General features: G+C 43.5%; 1 protein-coding gene across 24 annotated transcripts in view; it reads left to right on the top strand.

Annotated features, from left to right (window-relative positions):
• The first annotated feature begins 12,028 nt into the window (after window positions 1–12,028).
• The window catches only part of CLASP2 (cytoplasmic linker associated protein 2), a 144,683-nt gene continuing 142,435 nt past the window's right edge, over window positions 12,029–14,276 (top strand). For all 24 annotated transcript variants that reach the window (XM_041425197.1, XM_041425194.1, XM_041425193.1 and 21 more), the window contains exon 1: window positions 12,029–12,232. In XM_041425197.1, coding sequence (XP_041281131.1) covers window positions 12,038–12,232 — 195 coding nt within the window. In that variant the 5' untranslated portion in view covers window positions 12,029–12,037. The remainder of the gene's footprint in view (window positions 12,233–14,276) is intronic.

Genomic DNA, 14,276 nt, shown 5'->3' with positions numbered 1-14,276 from the left:
CATGTATTTTACACTTCAGAAAACAAGAGAGTATATACAGAGCTAATAAATTAGTCTATTTTAATTGCAAGCAAGAAGTCAAAGACAAAAAAAATTCCATTAAATCCAAAGTATGAGAATCCTTAAGTGCATTCCCCCAGCAGAGGCCTGACTGCCTGTGCTGGAAGCCAGCACTGATGTGGTATAGCTGCACAAGCTTGGATGACATGGCTGTGAAAAGCTGGTGGGTGAGAAAGAGCTGTGAGAAGCCCCTTTGGAAGCCTCCTTGCTTGGGAGCAGTGCTTAAGCTCCATCTGTTGCCCTCAGCAGAGGTACATGGTGTGCCCAAGTCAGACAGCTGTCTTAACCCGGAACCTGCTTTGTGACCAGTGCGGCAGCCCCCAGCTGCTGGCTGACCCTGGCACTGCCAGGGGACAGCTCTGCTCGCCTTGCTCCGGCACAGGGCTCAGTGGGACCCCTACTCCAGCTTGCCCAGCTGGTGGCTTTCCTTCCCTTACAGAGCAGCCTGCTCTGGCTGCAGTCCTTGCTGCAGTGATCCCTGTGTCATTCACAAGATTCCACATGAACCTGCAAGAGCACCCATCTGCCTGATACCAAGATCCTTGAATAAAAGTCACATTGTCAAGACCTAAGAACAAAGAACGATGTTTTATTAAAAAAACCTAAAAGCTACTACATTGGTCACTAAATTGATATTATTTTAGCAGAGCTTGCACAGTCTTTTCCTTCCAAAAGGATTAGGCTGTAGGTTGGCATTTAAACTAGTTTAAAATGAGCCAAAATGTTTAATGTAAGCAGGTATCTAAACTGAAGAAACTATAAGTCTGGTTATAGATGACTTTTTAAGCTAGTCAACCTCACTTCTATACATTCTTGGTTTGCTGTGAATGTCTGGCATGACAACTATTGGAGTCAACACAGGGGATGGTTCAAACATCCACAGCAAAGGTAGGTGTGTAAGATAGGTGTGTACCATGCTGGGGGTGGTAGGGCTTTCCCTCTGCTGTCACTCAAAGCACTGACCTGCTTGCCCACTTATGCACAGGGTGTATGTTCTGGAAAATCCATAGCACAGGGCACGTTTGTGTGCAGAAACACTCGTAGGCTGAAATTTTGATTTCAATAGGAATTTACTTCTAAATAGGCTGGTTATTGTCTTTAAATGCTGGCAATGAATACAAGAATGTCTCTGCTGTGACTCATGCAATATTGAAAAAAAAAAAGGGAATTCATAATTGAGACATCACAGACATCATCATTACTCAGTCAAAAGCAGGTTAAAAAGAGTCTACTGTTGCTGCCACAAATTTGCATGACATTACTTGGGATTTTATATTTTAAAAAAGTTATAGTGTTTCATATTTTTCTTGATTCATCTTTAGTGAAATAGTCCCCAGACCTATGCAGTGTGGATAACTGAGTTCTCTCAGTGGAAAAATAGAGCCTCTAAATGGGGAACAAAACCCCTATTCATAATCTGACTCTAAGAAATTTTGTCCCTTCAAAGTGCCTGTGTTTCCAATCTGTACATTCACTTCTCTAACCTTTTCCCTTCTAGAATGTAGAAATGGTAAAGTATCTATTTTTTTTAATAAAATACCAATAAATTGGAACCTAAGCATTGGTTAGGTAACTGCAACTTAATGGATTAGGGCAAATGAATATCAAATTCATATAAGTATGGCTGTGTAGAAAGGTACCTGCTAACAGCAAGTAATTTAAAATCATAGCATCATTTAGGATGGAAAAGAATTTTAAAATCATCAGATCCAATCACTAACCCAGCACTGTCAAGTTCACTACTAAAATTAGTGGCTATAGGATTTATTTGGTAGTAAACTGAAAATCTACATAGGTTTAATAAATGCCAAAGAAAAGTTTGGAGGCTGTTTTGAATAATTATTTGAAACACAGTGGGTTTTTAAACTAAATTTCTGCATATATGTTTATATAACAATTTCTCTTTTAAGTTTTAATAATTACACTGCATTTTAATTTTAATATTTTTTTTATTACTTCAAGTAATTATTACTTATTTCCACATGCTTTCTTTAAGAGATCCCATCCATACACATCGCATCAGTACTTCATCCTCTTTCTGCAAACAAACAAAAAAAACCCCAAAATAACAAGCCCAATCCCTGATACTGGTCAGAGTCATAGGACCTGAATCCAGTCTTCGTTTTCAAAAATTGTGTGATTTTGAGCTTCTTGGATTCATGTGGGGTTTTTTACTTCTTTTCCAGTTAGATAACCTTTAGTTGTGCTTAAAACTGTATTTTCTTGACAGGGCAATCTATTTATTGATCATTAATATACCATGAATTCAACTACTTGCAAACAGTCCAATTCAGAGCCCACATACACTAAATCAATCTTCTTGTCTTCCCCCTTAATCTGCCTCACTTTCCCCACTATTTTACTTGACTTACTTTGCTATTATTTTCAGAGCTGTATTTATAGCTATTTATCTCATTCAAATATTTTTTCTAAAGTGCATAATTTTACATATAATATAATTCTATTTTTATAATTTTTTTTTCTCCCAGCTAGGTTGGGAGATTTGTACAGGCTATCACTTTAGCCATGGGAAAACAGGGAGAATTGGTGCACTCTGTGCATCCTTAGAAGCAAGCCTCCTCGCATGCCAGTGTGTCGGCCGGTGCAGACACCAAAAAGCTGTGACTCAGCATCTCTCAGCAGACACAAAGAGCCGCCCGCAGCCGCCCCAGCACGGTGTGCGAGAGGTCTGCAGGGTTTGTGACTGCTGCTTTAGCCTGTCACGCTGCAGATGCACAGCTTCTCCCAGGTCAGCACCTGCGGTGGGGGACGGAGGGAGGGAGGGAGGGAGGGAAGGAGGGAGGAGAATGCTTGAAGCTTTCTTTCCAAAACTCTAAGTACTTCTGCGCAGAATGGGTGAGAGTTCTGAGCTGAAAATTAATTTAGTAAGAACACACCCTTGTACAGCACAGACCCATAACAGTGGGTATTTGGTCAAAGAAGAATGAGTGCTTATAACAAGATGCTTCTTGTATCCTTCTCTGGCTTTTGTCTGCTCCAGTTCTGTTTCCACCAATTCCCCTGACCTATCTTGCATAGAAGTCCATAGAAAGCTATGAATTGCAGTAAAATGCAAGGAAAAACATTTAATTTAGTCATGTAGAGACTGGAGAAAAAGAAAAAAAAACTTAGAAATCTAAAGTCTATTTTCCTAATGGAAATAAGCAGAATGGAAATTTTAAGAAAATATTTATAACAGCAAATTATGAGATACCAAGTATGCTTTGTCATATTATTCATTTAATGAATGATGGCCATGCTAATTACAGTCTGCTTTAAACAGCAGGTTCAGCAGCACCAGATACAAGAGACCTTAAACTATTCTACAGAAGGACAGTATGTCACATTCATATTTTTTGAAAAATCCCTTTGCCCAGGATTTTTCTCCTGAGAAGCTGAGAAGCCTCAGAGATAAAGGGAAACAAATATTATCTCATTTGCTTTTCCTGTGTTTTGCTGCTTTGGAATGTGTTTGGACATGGTTTACCAACAGGTGATTGTTTCATTGGGTTTCTGCTGTGAGTTGTTTTGACTCAATGGCCAACCAGTGCCAAGCTGTGTCAGGACTCTGGAGAGAGTAATGAGTTTTGATTATTATCTTGTTAGCCTTCTGTAAGGATCCTTTCTGTATTCTTTAGTATAGTATAGTTTAGTATTCTTTAATATAATATAGTATCATAAAATAATAAATTACCCTTCTGAGAACATGGAGTTAGATTCATCATTCCTTCCTGCCATGAGGATCCACGCAAATACAATTACAGTAATTTACTCCTTTCAGGGGGAAAAAAAAAAAAATCAGGGGGAAAAAACCCTCCCCCAAAACAAAACAAAAACAAAAACAAACAAACAAAAACAAACAAACAAACAAAAATATTTTTTTGCCTGGAACACAGATGAATACTTAAATTTCTTTCCTATGTTTACTCATTTACAGAAATTCCCCCCCAAAATACCAATTGATATTTGCATCCATACAAACCAGTAGGTTTCTGTGTGAGAAAGGTAGAATGCCGAGAAAAAAAAAAAAAATCTGTAACAACTGCAAGCTTGGCTCCTTTCTTTTTCTGCACAGCGTTATCAGTAACAAATATGGTAGGTAAAGTTCCAACTTCACCTTCCCAAGTCGGGAATACTTGGTCGGGAATCTCCTTAGACGAGAGTTCGCCACGAGAGGGAGCTCTCAAGCAGCCAGACAGTTTAAGCAAACTCCAGCGCAAAAACACGCCAGAAACAGGCAACAGCCAAAAAAATTTTGTCAGCCTAATCCCAACACGGAAATGCGTACAATTCTTTATGGAAAATAAGTAGTTTTAAACTATACGTATGTAAATGCGTCTGTATGCGCTAAACCACATGTACGTTTAGAAAATTTTCTCCCCGTTGCAGGAAGAAGCCTGCAATTTCTTACCTGAGAAAACCTTCCTTGGATCAATACTGCTGATGTAGGAGCTCCGTGAGTAGTAAATTACTGCTGAGCCTGTCCTATTTATAGAAGGACTTGCATTACAGAAACAAAAGCAAGCCCAGCCAGAGGCCAAAAAATCAGATCATAAGTGTCTTTCTCTCCCCCTTCTCATTCCCATGCAGCGAGAAGTGGGTTGCTCAGGGTAAATGGGGGCAGTCTGGCACTGCACTAGTGTTACTAGGATGAGTATCACTGCTCTGCCCGGTTTGGAGAGTTGTTTCTATGTGAAGAGAAAGATTCCATTCTGCCCGTTTTTTCGTAGCCTTCAGTGCATTCACTGTCTTGCAATCTTCCTGCAGATAATGAAAATGCCATGATTTGTTTTGCAAGAACGGAGATTTTGCCATTCCAAGGCCAAAATGCACCCAGCTACATGTCCCTTGATACTGCTCTGCAGTACACTGTGTGCTCACCAGCTTTTACTTTTCAGGTCAGATAACATAAGTAGTTTGGATCCTTTTCTAGCACTTTCATGCTGCTGTTACAAAGAGTAGCATTACAATACAAAGGTAATTGCATCTATATTGAAATAGTTCTCGCAGTTTATTTTAACTAAAAAGTTAAACTAAAGTTAAACTAAAAAGTTAAACTAAAGTTAAACTAAAAGTTTAATTTATTAAGTTTAAAAAATCAGAAAATTTTATATCAATGGACTATTGCATTCCAGATTTTTTCCAACATTACGTGAAATCATTATACAGCAATTAAGGTTGCACACAGAACACTGGCATACTATATTCCTCCACAGAAATTTAAAGATAGAAAATCCTAATTGATAAAAGTCTAGTAAATAACCTGCTGCACAGAACAGAAACAAACCTTTGTTTGGCAAACCATGGTCAATTTCTTCTGTCACTAAAGACAAATATCTCTCTTGCTGTGCAAAAAGGGCACAAAGGATGCTAAGTTATGCACCAGTGCTTTGATTAACTATGTAAGGCATGGTAGACTAACATGATGAAAGAGAAGTTGTCACTTACATGTTAATTCGGACACTATTTTTTTATTACTTGTAGTTTTTAATTTGTTCTTCCTTCTCTGTATCACATGAATCAAGAAAATTAGCAAATTACTCATAAAAGATTTATTAGAGTGAATTATTTAATTGCAGTGTCTACATGTTAAAACATATTTGACAATAAGGAACAAATTAATGCCTTGGAGTAATCCAGTAATCAGGCATCAGACTGATCCCCCCTCATACTCCATTTCTGTGATTAAATTAACTTCGTATGTACAGTAAAAATACCAGACTACTAGTTTCAGCTCCTGACTGTTTTATAAATAAGCATATGAAAGCAATCTCTATTAAATATGTAACTTAAAGAACGTTCATGGCACAAGCCTAAAGGTAGCTGCGTTCATCAAGTACATTTTTAATACAGTTACATTTGATTTCATCTTTTAAGACGTTGTGAGAAAAATGGGCAAATCTTCAACTAGCTTGGTACATATATTGCAACATCATCGTCATCAGAACATTCCTCCATTAATTATTTATTTTTATTCAAAAGATATTTATTACTTCATTATTCTGATATTGTTAATCTCGGAGGAAGGAATTCAAATGATACTTTAAAGTTATCAACATTGACAGATTCAGCTTGAAAGGATACACATCATTCTTTTGCAATGAATGACAGAAAAGATGCAAAATAAATACCTATACAACATAGATAACGAAGTCTGACACATTTCTGGTTAAAATAGCACAGTCTTTTACCTCTTGACAGTATCACGAAGACCCTCAGTGTACTGATCTCCAACTTTTAAAAAAATAAAAGCCGGTGGTTCTTCCAGAAGACATAAAAAGGTGGTTCATGACTGAAGGACACTACATCCAAGACGCAATCTGAACATTTGATTCGAGTCACCCAGGGTGGAACATGTTGTAGAAGTGCTGACCCAGTTCCTGGGGAATCCAACAGGAAGGACAACTTTCTCATAGATTTCTTCAGTGTCAACCTAGGCTACATCAAGTGTAATTTATGGGAACTTTCTAAGTGACTCATGTTTAAATTCACTCTATTTTTATTATTTTGGCCTGTGTTCGCTATTTGTGATGAAGAGAACCTTTTTATCAGAGGCTTTTTAGGGGATTTTTATGGTTCTTTCAGCAATGGGATCATATCCTCTGTGTGGGAAGGGTTTCTCAGAAAGGGAAGTCAGTCTGTGGAAGTAGCTTTTGTGCAGCAGTGACTGACAGGCCTGCTACAGAGATCGATAACCAGGTTGCATGAGCTCTGAGCCTGTTAAGGCTTCCTGCTAGCAAAGGAAGGAGGCCAGAGCAGAGCCTGAAGCACACTACGTGCTTCCTTATCAGCCAAAGGAACAAAGAGCATGGCATCCTCCCTCCCCAGCCTGCTGGTAGAATTCTCGCCTTTTTCAGAGAAGGATAATACGTGCGGGAATTGTGCAGCACACTCTGATGGGCTGGGGGCGTAGAAACAGGTTTGGTGTGCAATTCAGGTTGGAAATGCGCCTCACTGAATTAGTGTCATTTACCTCGGCTCCTGCTGTAATTGCTCTGGTTGCTGGCACATCACATTGAGAGGACTGAAGGAAATTTTGATTCTGCATTCAATTATAGGGCTTAATGGCTCTACAAAATCTTATGCATTGTACAAATACACAAGAGTAGTGGATTTATGCTCACATGCTTGCATATCAAAAAGAAGATTGTATTCCAGAGGAGGCAATCTCCTTAACTGAGAATAAGAAGCTTTAAAAGATCTTTGGCCTGAATGAAAATGCCTTCTTTTTGGAGCGCAGTCACATCCCTAGGTATAAAGTCCACTAGGACTCTGTGAGAACATCTACAACGAAACCATGTCCTTTGTCCAAGCTGAGGGACTGCTCTGGATTCAGTGTTGGAGTGCTACTCCTGCCTTGTTAAAAAAGGAAATGAACATCCAGAAATTCTATTTGCCAAATCCAGAAGCTATTTGTTTGCAGAGGAAAATGTCAACCAACATTTATTGATACCACCAAAAAAAACCCAAAAAAAACCCCAAAAAACACCACCTCAGGAATAAAAACCCATTTTCTGCTGTTACATCAATAACAGTACATCAAAACAGTGTATCTATAATCAATACTGTATAAAGGCACTAGTTATGGCAGGTAGTCACAGGACCACAGGATGAAATACAGTGGTTAAATCCTCTGATTTTACAGCAAGGCAATTATTTTCTGCTGTGATTTTTAAGAAAACTCTTATTACGTGAAATGGAAAAAAAAAGAAAGGGCACATAGCCCAGCATGACTTTTTGCCCTTAGCATAGCTTTGCAATGCCGTCTTTGAGTTGACAAAATAGTTTTGATATTTCAAGTACATGTCTTATTATACTTTACCCTTCCCCTCAGTTTCAATGCTAGTCACAGCAACTGGATTACCTAATTGGTGTATTTGCTTTGAATTGAGAGAATTTCGAAAACATAGTGCCACGAGCTTTACCCCTTTTTTTGCTTAGGATTTCCTTTCTTCAGAGATTGAGCTTAACTTGGACTGTAATGAAAAGTGAATTTTTTATGACTTCGGGTTTTTTTTCACATAGTTTGGACAAGGACAGAAATTGTTTACAGTTGTTTGTTGTGGCGAACTCTCCGTGTGTGGAGACACGAGGCTTGACTCCATTTCAGAAGGCTGATTTATTATGTTAGATATTATATTAAAATGCTACATTAAGACTATACTAAAAGAACAGAGAGATCAAAAGGTTACAACAAGAACAGAACAGAATAGAATAACAAAATCCTGTGACTCCTCACAGCCTTGGCACAGGTGGCTGTGATTGGTCATCAATGGAAAACAATCCACATGGACCAATCACAGATGCACCTGTTGCATTCCACAGCAGCAGATAGTAATTGTCTACATTTCTCTCCGGAGGCTCTTCAGCTTCTTAGGAGGGGAAAAATCCCAGCAAAGGATTTTTCATAATATCATAGCTACAGTTGTTAATACTCCAAGACTCCAGTACCGTCTACTTAGTTATTTTCCATTTAGCCAATACTATTAGGTCAACAATTACTTTTAAAACTTTCATAGCAAGATATTTGCTTTTTAAACATACAACACCAGTGAATCAGATTCTAGTGCACTGATAAAAAATATTGCAATCCAGTTTTATTTTTCTGAAATTTATTTTTTCACTTCCAGAAGCTTCTTGGGTCTCATTTTCCTCGAAAAGCAACCTGTAATTCCATATCTTCATAAATGGCAGTGCACACACAAGACAAGAACTATTCAGCTCCATCAAAAATTCCTTGTTTTTTAATAAGTGCACAGGGAAATCAATTGTGGAAACACGATGAGCAGTTCATAATTTTCTTGTAAATTATGATATTAAGCTCAAAGTAAATACACACATTTCTATTTTAAAGGCATCTTTATTCTTTTTAACCATCTTCATTATTGTAATGCCTAGGGATTGATGAAGCATGGGATCCTCAATTTGCTGCATCTCACCAAAATCAACAAAACAATAAAAGGCTGCTTGTTGTCTTGCTTCCTGCCACGCCTATGGATGGTGAGATCTTTTTTTTTTTTTTTTTTTTTTTAACAGATCAATGAGACAGAAGGAAAGTGGAAAATTCCTGGGAAAGGGATTTGTGAGAAGCAGACAAGTAGGAACACTGTAGCACCAATTTAGTTTGGTTTACACTGCTGTGAAGCAGCAATTTGCAGGTGTGGTTCCTCAGTCTAAATCCAGTAGCCAAATGAAGGGAGTACCTTGCTTTCCTGCAGGCTCACTCTTCCCCAGTGTAAGGACTAACAAGGCAAGCCAGACAGCCAGACTCTGCTGTCTTGAAACTAAGCTGAACTTTCATAACACAAAGGCTGTTTTCCCCATCTATCTTCTAGCTGTCTACTTCTGCTTTACTTGCTCCAACTCTGGTAACTGCTTAACCCCAGAGTGAGAAAATTTAGGAATCTGAATCAGCAAAACGCTAGTTATGTGATTTCAAAAAAGGGAGAAAAATTAATTAAAATATTACCTTTCTGAATTGTTTAAGTGAAGACAAATAAAAAACAGCTCTAGTGTATGGAAGGAAGGAATTGTATACACAACAGCTGCCTGTATCAACTGTGGCCTCCAGTTTAGCATGAGGAGAACCCTCCCAATATCAGAGGGGCAGGAGGCCAATGTCACTGTCCATGACCACTGATGGAGGTTGTTACGCTTCCCATCTTCCAGGTCCCATGCTTCTGCCTGTAGGAGTTGTGAGCCAGCCCAGCTCACTGACACCAGCTCTTGTCATTTAGCCCATTAAATCAACCCAAGTGGTCAGTGTGTGCAGGGTCTGGTACAGGGGACAAGACAGAGGCCAAGTGGAGCAGCTAGGGGGGAGAAGGGGAAGAATGACCTCCTCTGCTTTCCTCTCCCTGCATGTGAAAGCCATAATTGTACCTACAGAGGCCACAGAGGCCAATGCAGACGGATGAAGAGGACACGGCTGCCTTTCCCACCATCAAGAGGACTTGGACCAGTTTAAACTGGCCTTGAAAAAACACCTAAAATCTCAGCCCCTCACTTAAGGGTCTCTGTTTTAATTCAAGTGGATTCCTGGCAGTCTGCATGTGGGTCAGCCATGCTGGGGATTTACTTGGGAAATTGCCATCCATGAACAGTTGTCCAGTTCAACTGCACATCCATGTGCAGTTCTGGGCTTCTCAGCACCAGAAAGGAGCTACTGGAGACAGTCCAGCAAAGGGCCACAAAGATGATTGGGGATCTGGAGCATCTCTCTTATGAGGAGTGACTGCAGGTGCTGGGCCTGTTTAGTCTAGAGAAGAGAAGACTGAATGAGGATCTCATTGATGCAGATAAATATCTCTAAGGCAGGCGCCAAGAGCATGGTGCTGGACTCTTTTTGGTGGTGCCCAGCGACAGGAGGAGGAGCAAGAGCCATAAATTAAAACAATGGCCATAAAATAAACACAAGAAGTTTCACCTCAGCATGAGGAAGAACTTGTTTATGTTGAAGGTGGTGGAGCCCTGTACCAGGCTTCCCAGGGAGTTCATGGAGTCTCCCTCTCTGGAAACATTCAAAACCTGTCTGGACGTGTGCCCATGTTATCTCCTTTGGGTGATCCTGCCTTGAAATGGGGTTGGACTAGATGATCTCCACAGGTCCCATTAAACCCTGTGATTCAGTGTTAGTAACGGTAAAGTCCGATGGGTTGTGCTGGATTTATGGAATAGCACTGAGCACCCAGGCTTACGCAACTCTGAATTTTATAATCCGTGTCTCTCTGGAGTGTTGTCGCATTCCGGATAAGGAACCCGATTTTGCGGACAGCAACGCTGCAGAGCCAGCCACACCGGGAGTACTGGGATGGCTCCATCTTCCCACCTTACACCTGGGCACTGAGCAAGGCAGGAGGGGTTGCAGGGCATCGCTAGGCAAAGGCGGGACCGCGCTCGGAAGGGGGAGGGAGGAAGGCAGCAGAGCACCCAAACATCCCAGCACCTTTCACGCCTCTTCCCCTGTTCTTCCAACACTTTACCTTTCTCCCCAAGAGCGCCGGACCGGCTCCGCGGAGATCAGCGGGGCGAAGGGCGCATGCGCCTCCCACTGCCGCTGGACATGACCCGCAGGGGTCCCGGGGGAGCGCCCACCGCCCGTCTGTCCGTCTGTCCCGCCGCAGCGCGGGGCGGGAGGCGGGCGCGCGCTCTCCCAGGGGAAGCGGGAGCCGCGGCGGAGGCGGGGCCGCGCGGGCCACGCCCGGCGTGTCCGCCTGGCGCCGGCCGGGGCGGCGGCAGCGGCGGGAGGCGCAACTTCTACAGGACGGAGGCGGCGCTGCCGTTGCAGAGCCCGGCGGGAGAAGGCGCGGCGAAGCGTGAGCTGCTCTCTGGGGGACTCTCCCGGCCCGGCCCGGCCCACGGTGGAGGGCAGCAGGCGGCGCTGAGACCCGCCGGGACGAAAGTTTGGGAGCCGCCCCGCGGGCGGGCAGGAGGGGCCGGAGGCCGCGGCGTCTGGAGCATGAGAGGTTCGCCGCCGCCTCGGCGGTGCCCGTGAGAGGCGGCCCGCAGATCTCTCCTCGGGCGGGAGGAGAGAAGGCAGAGCGAGCGGAGGCGGCAGCACCTCCCCGGGGGACCCCCCGAGCCCGCGGCCGGGGTGCCTGAGAGCTCCTCCAGCCGCAGCGCTTGTTCTCGAGCTTTATTTCCCGTTCCGCGGCGGGGGAAGAGGAGGGGCGGCGGGGAGCCCTGTCGCGATCCCTTGGGACGGCACGGAGACGGCTGGAAAGCCCTGAGCAGGAGTAAGCAGCTCCCACCGGGCCCTGCGCAGCGCCGCGTTCCTTTCCCGCCGGGGGCTTCCCCCTGCGGGGCTGCGAGTGCGCATGGGGGCGGCGGGCGCGGAGCCGGGGCGGGGAACGCCGGGAGCGGCTCCATGAGGACGGCAGGCCTGTCTGCGCCCCCGCCGCCCGCCCTGCCCTGCCCGCGCTTCCGAGCCTGAGGCCCTCGGCTCGCCTACGAAGAAACTTTTCCGCAGCGTCCGAAGATGGAGCCTGCCGGCATGGATTATTTCTGCGAGCAGGTACAGCAGAAGGACGTGGGCCGCAGGATGCAGGTCGGCCAAGAGCTGCTGGAGTACCTGGGCGACCCGGCGAGGTCCCCCGATTTGGAGCAGGACCAGCAGCGCCTTGACAAAGTGATCGACGAATTAACAGCGTGGGTCAACTCCAGTAATTTTAAGGTAAGGCTGCTCGGCGGGGCTCGGAACGGGAAGACCATGATTCATCATGGTAGGGAGGTACGGAGCCCCGGGTTACTTTTTTAATCAGGTAAGAGCAGAAGTAAAACTACATTTGTGCCAGTATTATCCCTTCCCGCACAAAGGGGAATTCCGAAATTTTGGAAGGGTGGTTAATGTGTTATTGTTTCTATCCGTCTGTCCTTAAAGAAGCAGTAATAGGGGTTTTGGTTTTGCCTTTGTCGTTGGCTAGGCGGTGTTTTGGTTTGTGTTTGGTTTAGATTTGAGGGTTTTTTCACGGCATAACGTTAAATCCCCTCACCCCTCCCCCCGCAACTATAATACACACTCGGGTTGTGTTTCTTACTCAGAAACAAGATAGGTGATGAGTATTTTTCTTATTTTTTTTCTCGCTACCACTCCCATTCTATGGTCTCTGTTCTTGGGTGTAGTGTTTCAGGGGTTGCCATCGTTTTCTGCAGGCCGTAAAGAGTGCTGCTCCACCGGATTTGTATCACGCCGTGTGTATTTTAGACGATTTAAGGATTAATTGGCTTCTTGGGGGTTCCCACTATAAGTTTGAGGTTGTTTATATCGTCTTTAGGTGACTTTCGCGTACCTGGGAAGTTATACGGTATCCTCACAGCGGCCCGATGATGACTCACGTTTTGCTTTTTCCTGTGTGCCTGTGTCTTTTAGACGGAGCCACGAGAAAAGAGCGATCACTCCCTCACACAGCGTTAACACTTGCGAGTTATTTTGACGTCGGTCAGCCGATAAGGCGATTAACAGCGCAGTTTTAGTGCCAAGGACAATCGTCTTCGCCTTGGCGATTTTTAAAAAAAATTGTTTATTTTGAATTTTCCACTCCCCGCGGTGCGTGTGCGCGGCGCGGCCGGGGCAGGCCCGCGCTGGCGCCGCCGGGGGGCGCTGCCGGGCCGCGCTGCGCCGCGGGGCTGCCGGCCGGGCCAGCTCCGCCCTGCGCTGCTAGCGTGATCGGCTCGCACTTTGGACCTTTAAACTCGCTGCAGTGAGCTTGTTCTCGCTTTTTTTCCTGTTTTCTGAGACACAGGAGGAGGGCGCAGAGTAACCTCGAATGGCAGTATGTTCCTGAAATGGATTTTTTTTTCCCCTCCCTCCATTGGCTTTAATCCGCCAGCGTTTGCACGTAGCAACTTCTGAGTTTGAGGTCTGAAAATAATAAAGGCTTAACTCCATTTGTGCATATGATTTATTTATTTTGGAAGCATGTTTGTCAATAAAGGTCGGGTTAGCTTGAGGAAGTAGCGTGTGCTGAACAAATATAATTTATTTACCTTTAAATTCATCATCTGAGGACAGCTGTTGGTGAAAAAATAGATTAGTGCAAGATCTAGACAGGTCTTTAAAAATACTTTTTTTCATGAAGAGTGGTAGCTACTTACTTAACAGATTAAGAGTTTCTTCCTGCACTTCAAGTTAACAGAATTAGGCATTAAGACTGGAAATTCAATTTTCAAGATGTATTTTTCGTAGTGCAGGACATTTTATTTGCTGTTGTTGTAAGGTGACAGAACTCCTGAGCTGTTTGGACTGTAGGATGAGTGAGAGCTATGTACTGCTCCGCAAGCATCAGTCACAGAAGGGAGATCCCTTAGTCCAACGTCCCTGCTAAAGCAGGTTCACTGAGAGCAGGTTGCACAGCATCACAGCCAGGTGTCTTTTGAATGTCTCCAGAGGAGATTCCACAACCTCTCTGTGCAGCTTGTCCTCTGTCACCCTCAAAGTAAAGGAAATTTTCCCCTTGTGTTCAGATGGCACTTTTATGTTTCAGTTTGAGCCTGGTGACCTTATTACATGGCTGGGTACCACTGAAAAGAGTCATGCAGAATGAGAGTATTAAAAATTCTAAGAATTTTAAAGACAGCTTGCAAAATCATTGAAGTATTTTTGTTACATCTTCTCTATGTCCACTTAGTGGCGGCTCTTTATTGTGTTTCAAAGCATGTCACATGTGTTAGAGCATGGTGTTAGTCACGGGTTTGATTCCTGTAGGGGCCATCACTTA

This window comes from Onychostruthus taczanowskii, unplaced genomic scaffold, assembly GCF_017590055.1.
Source record: "Onychostruthus taczanowskii isolate IOZ18803 unplaced genomic scaffold, ASM1759005v1 scaffold88, whole genome shotgun sequence".
NCBI classification, from domain to species: Eukaryota; Metazoa; Chordata; class Aves; order Passeriformes; family Passeridae; genus Onychostruthus; species Onychostruthus taczanowskii.
Note: the sequence above shows the minus strand (reverse complement) of the source record. Positions and strands in the feature narration are given on the sequence as shown.